This window comes from Mus pahari, chromosome 7 (genome assembly GCF_900095145.1).
Source record: "Mus pahari chromosome 7, PAHARI_EIJ_v1.1, whole genome shotgun sequence".
NCBI classification, from domain to species: domain Eukaryota; kingdom Metazoa; phylum Chordata; class Mammalia; order Rodentia; family Muridae; genus Mus; species Mus pahari.
The window spans coordinates 27,235,943-27,243,615 of record NC_034596.1 but is presented as its reverse complement, the minus strand read 5'-3'; the positions used below and the strand labels follow the sequence as shown (position 1 = coordinate 27,243,615).

Sequence of the window (7,673 nt, the reverse complement as noted above, 5' to 3'; positions counted from 1 at the left end):
ACAGAACTCTTGTTGATCTCTCCAGCTTGCTGTGCGGTAATGATTTATAGTGTGTGTGTGTAAGTGTGTGTGTGTGTAAATGTGTGTGTGTGTAAGAGTGTGTAAGCAGGTGCATGTGTGTGCAGAGATTCATGTCAGCTGTCTTCTGTCTCCCTCTATTACTCACTAACTTTCTTTCTTTCTTTCTTTTTTTTTTTTTTTTAAAAGATTTATTTATTTATTATATGTAAGTACACTGTAGCTGTCTTCAGATACTCCAGAAGAGGGAGTCAGATCTTGTTAAGGATGGTTGTGAGCCACCATGTGGTTGCTGGGATTTGAACTCTGGACCTTCAGAAGAGCAGTCGGGTGCTCTTACCCACTGAGCCATCTCACCAGCCCCTCACTACCTTTCTTTCTTTTTTTCTTTTTTCTTTTTCTTTCTTTTCTTTTCTTTTCTTTCTTTTTTTTTTTTTTTTGAGACACAGTCTCAGTATGTACCCCTGCCTGGCTGGTCTTGAACTTGCTACATAGTCCAGGCTGGCCTTTAACTCACAGCAATCCTCCTGCTTTAGTCTTCAGAGTGCAGGGATTACTGGCATGCACCACCATGTTTGGCACACGCACTTATTCGAAGAAGAAGAAGAAGAAAAGAAAGAAAACAGGAAAGAAAACTGAAATGGAGAAGAGAGTGTTTGGGGTGGGGTTGGCTGGGCTCGCCAGGCACCCCTTTGGCAGCAGGGGCCGAGTTCCCACACTCCACAGGGCCCTGCAGGACAGCTGATGGTTTCAGGCAGGAAGCTCTTGCAGATAAGGCTGCAGCCTCCAGCAGATTCGCTGGGCTGTCTGACATCCCAGGCAGGGCTTCTCTCCGAGTTGGACTGCAGCTGGTTTCTGTAAATAACAACCATGAGGCTCCTTGGGGCAGTGTCTCTGCCAGCCGGTGACTGTCGGGACAGCTCCTTCGCCTAGTGTGCATCCAGGTAAGAGATGCTGCCCCAGGACACTAGGCCAGGGCTGGACAGGTGTCGAGCACAGACAGGAGGGAGGGTAGACCCAGGCTGTGGGATTTGGCAAAGCGGGACTCAGTATCCTGGAGTTGACTAGTAAGTCAGATGCTAGAATTCTGAAGTTTATTCAGCTCAGAGTTAAAGGTGGAATCTTCGAGAAGCCAGCAGAGGCAGATTCTGATCAATCGGGATGATGGAATTACAGTTACTTAGGTTATTTAAGAGATGGTGTTTGCATAGATCATTTCTAACTCCAACCTGGGGGGAGTGACATACTCCAGGCTGGCAGTGGTCAGCATTTATGGGTTGACAGCTAAGAAAGCCCAGTTCAGGAACCTACAGCACCTAGGTTTACTCAGCTGTGGTTTTAGGTGGGGTGGGGAGTGACCAGGAGGGAGGGAGGGGCATTTCCCTCAGGGGAGCCATCTAACAGTGGACAGAGCCTCCCAACACTGGGAAGGGGAGTAACTCCAAAGGGCCGTTGCTTGTTGTGCCCTGACACCAGGCTTTGGGACTAGCTGCTGTGTCTCTGCGTGGCCCCAGCTAGTAGCTCCCTACTAAAATGGTCAAATTTGTAAGCCATCGCATGGCAGAATGGAACTTGATTTGACAAGCGCTCTTGCCTGGGAGAGCAGAGCTCCAAACCTTCACATTTGGTTTTTATCTCCAATCTTGAGACATCTGTGCCAGAGATGAAGGAGAACAGGCAGATGTCTCCTTACCATGGTGTTGGTAAGCTCCGCTGCGTAGCCTCGTGGCGGGGATGGGAGTGTCCCTTTAGGACAGAGGAGTCAGTGCCTTTCGCTGCAGATAGTTCAGAGTCTGCGAGATCAAGGGCTTCACTGTAGGTGTTTAATGGGCATGTCAAGATGTGTGTTTGGCTACTGCGTTCCCCCCTGGCCTGCTGCCAGTTCATTCTTATGTTTCTTTTGTGAATTCCACATTTAATCTCTCCCCAGAAAGCTGTTTCTTTGATGGAAGTGGGGCCCCAGTCTTTGGGCCCTGGCTAAGAGATAAGGATGTTGTTTTTAAAAAGATTTTGGGCTTGAGGCATAGTCTCCGTTTATAAAACCAAATTCCTTTCCCGAGAGGCAACGGACCAGAACACAAGCCAGTACTTCCTGGTGGACATGGTACCTCCCACCGCCCAACCCCTATGTGCCCACCTGCCCTGTTCTGGGCCAGGTCTGGGGCAGAATCTGAGAGAACTGGAGGACAGGGCCCCATCACACCCGCTAGCTTAGAAAGAACTGAGGGTAAGGACACACAGGCAGGAGAGTCCGTGAGAGAGGAGACGATGGAGGAGGAGCCAGCTCGGGGGGAGGAGGAGCCAGCTCGGGGGGAGGAGGAGCCAGCTGGGGGTGGAGGAGCCAACTGGGGGGTATTCTGCATCTCTGCTCTCCCTGCTTGTCTGCTGTGGCCCGATCTTTTGTAAAGCTACACTTAGGACTTTCATGGGAGAGAAAGTGATGCCTGTCTTGCTGGATGGATGCCTGCTGTCTCTGGAGGAGCGTTTGTTTCTATGGAATACATTCCTGCGCCATCCCGAGAGCACTGAGAAAAACAAACATCTGAGCAGTTTTTAATCTAACCGACAGAGGGTGCAGCAAGGGTTAGCGTCACTTTGATCGATTGTTTGTTTTCATGGGGTCTCTTTTAGTAAGCCTTGGCTGGCCTCAAACTCACAGGAATCCTCTCTGCCTTTCATGTGTTTGGCAGGGGCCACCATACCCAGCCTTTTGAGTCGTTTAAAAACTACGTATGCGTGTCTGTGCGTATGTGCATGTGTGTGCAGGTGCCAGCGGAGGTCAGCGGAGCTGAAGTTACAGGCAGCCGGGAAACAAACTCGGGTGCTCTGCAAGAGCAGTACATGTTCTTAACCATTGAGCCCTCTCTTTAGCATCATTCTCCCCCCGCCCTTGACCTTTTTGCTTGATTATATTGGACCATACTATGTTTCCCCGGCCTTGAAATCATGAACTTCATATTCTGCTTCCCAAGAGTTGGACTGATGGCTGTGTACCACCGCACAAGGCTTATTATTACCTTTGTAACTCTACAGGAAAGGAAGCTGCTTAGGTAACAGCAGAGTGCTGTCGAGTTAAGAGCACGGTGGGGAAGCGTGCTTACCCACAGGCTTTGCACTCCCTTGTTTCCTAAATTGCTGGAAATTTCAGGACAGTGACAGCAGAGCAGTAATCCATGTGTGACAACCCCTGGGTCTGCAGAGTCCCGGGTAAGCTTAGCATTATACTTCTCATGCATTTATGCATGTAGCCGTGTGTGGGTAACTCTTAAAAATGGGAAGCTAGAAGGGAGTCTAGACAGTGTTCCAGCACGTGCATCCCTGCTGGAGCTGAGCTGTGGGTACCCAGGCCTCTCTGGAGTGTGCTGGTTCCTCTCTCTCTCTCTCTCTCTCTCTCTCTCTCTCTCTCTCTCTCTCGCTCATGTGTGTGTGTGTGTGTGTGTATTTCCACCTCACCCCACAAGCCTAGCCCTGTGTGCCATCCTCTGCTCCCAATCCTGATTTTGCAGTCTGCCTTGATTTGTTTTTCTTCTAAATAGAAGCAGAAGATCAGTAGGAGCACTGTGCCTTCCCAGGCTACCGTTTCCCCCTTAAGCCCCTCTGCAGGCCGTCAGGTTTTCTGCCTGTTGGCTCCTCACAGCTTTTGAGGATTTGACTCTTGAAGGAATGAGCAAGCATCTCATTAATTAACCTCTGACTGCCAGAGCCTCCCCTCCTTGCTACCACCCTGGGTATGCGTGCCAAGGGCCAACGACCTTGTCAATCACCAACAGCTCAGAGTCAGAGTGAGGGAGGTTGGGGAATGGGAGCCGAGCCTCAAACCCCAGCCTCCTAAGACCAGACCAGTGTGGAGATCAGCAGAGCCTGTGCTCTGCAGGTTCAGGACGTTGTCTTTGTGGTTAGAACTAGACAAGGTCCTCCTCCCCCTGAGTCCTTGAAGGATGGAGGCAGCTTTCCATTACCTCTGGACCTGCAGCAAGGTCCCAAGGTATAAAGTCGGTGAGCGCAGTCCTCTTGGTTTATACCATAAGTACTATACCCTTCAACCCTGCACCCCCATCCTTAAGCCTCACCTATGCTTATGCTATACCCTTCAATGCTAACTTCACCCTCCCATGCTTAAGCCCTCACCTCTGCTTAGGTGGGTAGTTATTCTCTCTACTGTCACTGAACCCTTTCTCCCATTGTCTCTTGTGGGGGACTCTTTTCAGAGCCAAAAGAGGAGTTTCAGATGGTGTCCCTTCACACTTCAGGGACAGTTGATTCGTCACCAGATGCAGCTTTCCTCATCTGACACAATAGTGGCAATACGTCTTGTGGACATCTTGACTCTACAGGTTTTTGGGGAGAACCTACCCTTGGGAGCAACTGTAGTAGGGCCTTGGTGCTACCAAAGTGGGTGTCAGCACAGCCAGATAGGGGGCTCTGCAGGTCCCAAAGGCTCCTGGGACTTGATCTGTGCCCTCACTGCCTTGCTCTGTTCTCTGCGGAGAGGTGAACAGGATGATCTTACTGGCTGTGTATGTTCGTCCCTTGCCTCTGATGATTGGATGGCTAGTCAAGGTGGGCTGGTGGACTAGTCAAGGTGGGCTGCAGAGTATCTTGAGCTTTGAGTTAAACCATTGCTCCGCCCATCCAAGTTTTGTAGCTTGTTAGCCATGGTAGTGCCATCGGCTTCTTTGACTGGAAAGACAAATCTCGCCCTGACCCCTCCCTCGCTCCTGCTTTCTCTTCTCAGTCGTCCTAACACTGTTCTCCAAGCCATAGCTGCCCATGACCTCGCATTTCCCACGGAATCCAGGGGAAACCAGTCAGCCTTGCTTCCACAACACACCCCAGCTATGCCTTTCTTCTTCACCTCAGCCATGGTGTCCCCACAACCCCATGCCACTGTGGTCTCCCTTGTCTGGCCTCCTCACTCCCATTTATTCCAATAAACACAGTCTCCAAAGAGGAACCAAGTGGTCCTCTTACAAAGCTATGCCCTGATCAAAAGCTTCTATCTTGTTTTGAGGGACCCCCCTCCCCAAAGGTTTCACAGTAACACCAGCTAGCTCTGAGTTTTCACTCTGTTCCGTGGGGGCTTTTTCTTCTTTGTGCTCACAAGGCCAGGCAACTTCTCCCCAAGCTCCATTCGTGCAGAGGTTGTACCTCTTGATGCTTCACCATGACACCCTCCCACCTCCCCATCCCCCCATCCCCCATCCCCCCACTCTGTCTCCGGATAGTAGCACGTGCATGTCCAGGCCATCTTGGCCACCTTGCCTCTGTACCCAGGGGGAGCATTGCTCTTCTTTGTTGCCTCTGGTTTATCTGTCTGTCCTTTTGCCTCTTTTTAAAAAAGATTTCTTTGTTTTCTTGTATGTGTACACCTCCACGTGTGTATGCACAGTGCCCACAGAAGCCAGAGGAGGGCATTAGGTCCCACTGGAGTGGGAGATTACAGGTGGTTGTGCACCACCATGGGGGTCCTGGAAACTGAGCCTGGGTCCTCTGCAAGTGCAGAGTACTCTTAACCACCGAACCACCTCTCCAGCCCCTGTCTGTCTCCTTTGCCTGGAAAGGAAGTTTTTCTCTACCCCAGCACCTGGAACCATGCCTGGCAGAAGGTTGGCACTTGGAAATGTTGCAGTGATTGACTGACCCCGGGGACAGGGACCGGGGAGCATCAGAGATCTGGGATTAGGTAACGCGGATACCATGGCGTGGCTCTGATGCACCAAGGGGAGCCCCTCCCCCAGCCTCCAGACCAAGTTTTTAATATATCCTTCTTTCTTTTTCTCTTGTTGGCCTTTCTCATTCCCTCTTCCTTTTCTGCTTTCAAGCCGTCTAGTGTGAATCTCTGTTTGTACTCAGCTGTCCCTGGCCCCCAGTCATGCTCCACGCTCTGCAGGAGGTTCATGTCTTGCATAGGGGTCATTGTCTTCTTCGAGCCCGAGTCTCTGCCGTTAGGATAAGTGGGACCTTCTGGACAGGCCTTGTGTTCAGTGACTTGTTCTCTAAGGGAGGCTGGTCAGTCCAAGCGACCTTCAGCAAAGGCTTAAGGAGAGAGGTCTGGGTACACATGGTGCTCTAGCTGCCTGGGAACTTCAGAGACTCTCAGTGGAGATTGGTAATTGGTATGTGACCGGGCGAGTGAGAGAGAGGCATCAAAACCCAGAGGAGATCGCATGACTGGGGCCTGCTGTTTGCAACGCACTGCCTGGTCAGAGCCTGTCACTGTTTATGGCTTCCTACTTCCAGGAGTCGGCGTCCTGCCTGCACTCATGATGATGAGGGACCTGGCTCTCGCAGGCATGCTGATTAGCCTGGCTGTCCTGTCCCTGCTGCCATCTGGATGTCCTCAGCAGACCACAGAGGACGCCTGCTCTGTGCAGATTCTTGTCCCCGGCCTCAAAGGTAATGACTACTCTGCTGCTCTGGTATCGCCTTGCTCACACCTCTGCGTGTCTCATGGGTGTCTCAGTCTCCTGCATGGCCTGGAACGTCAGCACACACTCACAGAGACTGGCTCTGAACCAGGTACATCTTGGGAAATCTGCCCATCTGTTGGGCCTGGGATTCCCTGACTAGGAGACCAAGGTTCCACGATATTTCAACTCTCTCTAGCCAAGAAACTGTGGGTTTCTGGTCAGCGATGTATATGCAACCCAGCCTTCTCCTCAGGAGCCTCGTATGAAAGCCCACTCCTGTGGTCCTCTCCTGCATGAGCCAGACCCGCTGAGGTCAGCCAGCTTCTTCCCTTCTCTCTGATGCCAGTGTTTACATCCCATTGCCTGTAGGGGTGAAGTCTGCTTGCAGAAACATTTGCAAATAGGACAACAGTCCAGGGATGCCTGTGGCATTTCGTCAGCTGACAATGAGTATATCCAAGTATTCCATGTTCTGTGTGAAAATGATGGACACTCCCCTTCATAGTCAGGTCAGGTGTTACCAAAGCATGGCCCCTGAGTGCTGGGATCAAAGGTGTACACCATCACATCTAGCAAAAACAACTTTTTATGATAAAGCAGTTTCAGGACATAATAATCATGGATAGATTTGAGGAACTGCATTAGGGGGGCTTCAGAGCCTGGACATATTTTTTGGGGGGGGTCAGCAGTGGGAAGCTCAGGGGTCTTGTCCCTCTCTACCCACTGTGGGTGACATGGGAAGGTTCTCCTGGAGAAAAACATTTGAGTGAAGAAGCTTTTTTTGATTCAGAGATACACATTTTTAAAAAACAGGTTCTGTGTGTGTGTGTGCGCGCGCGCATGTGTACACAAAGGTGTATGCTTGTGTGTGGAGGCCTTTGATCAGTCACTGGTGTTGTTCCTCAGGCATATCAACTTTGGTTTGTGAGCTAGGGTCTCTCATTGACTTGCTGCTTAGTCTCATCTGGCTAGCCAGGAGCCCCAGGGACCCTCGGCTTGGCCTTTTATATGGTGTTTGGGGATCAACTCCAGTCCTACGCTTGCTGGGGCGAGCATTTACTGACAGTTATCACCCCAACCCCACGCATTATGTTTTAAAATGTCCTCACTGGTGCGTTATTTCTCATCCCTACTCTTGCACATAGCCCCTCACCCATTAAATCCATTAGTTCTCCAGCATGACCTTGGGTGGAGCTGAACTTTGCCATGGGATCTTAGATGGGGCATGGGGGGTGGGAATGGGGG

General features: G+C 50.9%; 1 protein-coding gene across 2 annotated transcripts in view; it reads left to right on the top strand.

Annotated features, from left to right (window-relative positions):
- The first annotated feature begins 828 nt into the window (after nucleotides 1-828).
- Colec11 (collectin subfamily member 11) overlaps nucleotides 829-7,673 on the top strand; it is a 29,389-nt gene continuing 22,544 nt past the window's right edge. For both annotated transcript variants that reach the window (XM_021202378.2, XM_021202377.2), the window contains exons 1-2: nucleotides 829-962; nucleotides 6,259-6,414. In XM_021202378.2, coding sequence (XP_021058037.1) covers nucleotides 6,282-6,414 — 133 coding nt within the window. In that variant the 5' untranslated portion in view covers nucleotides 829-962; nucleotides 6,259-6,281. The remainder of the gene's footprint in view (nucleotides 963-6,258; nucleotides 6,415-7,673) is intronic.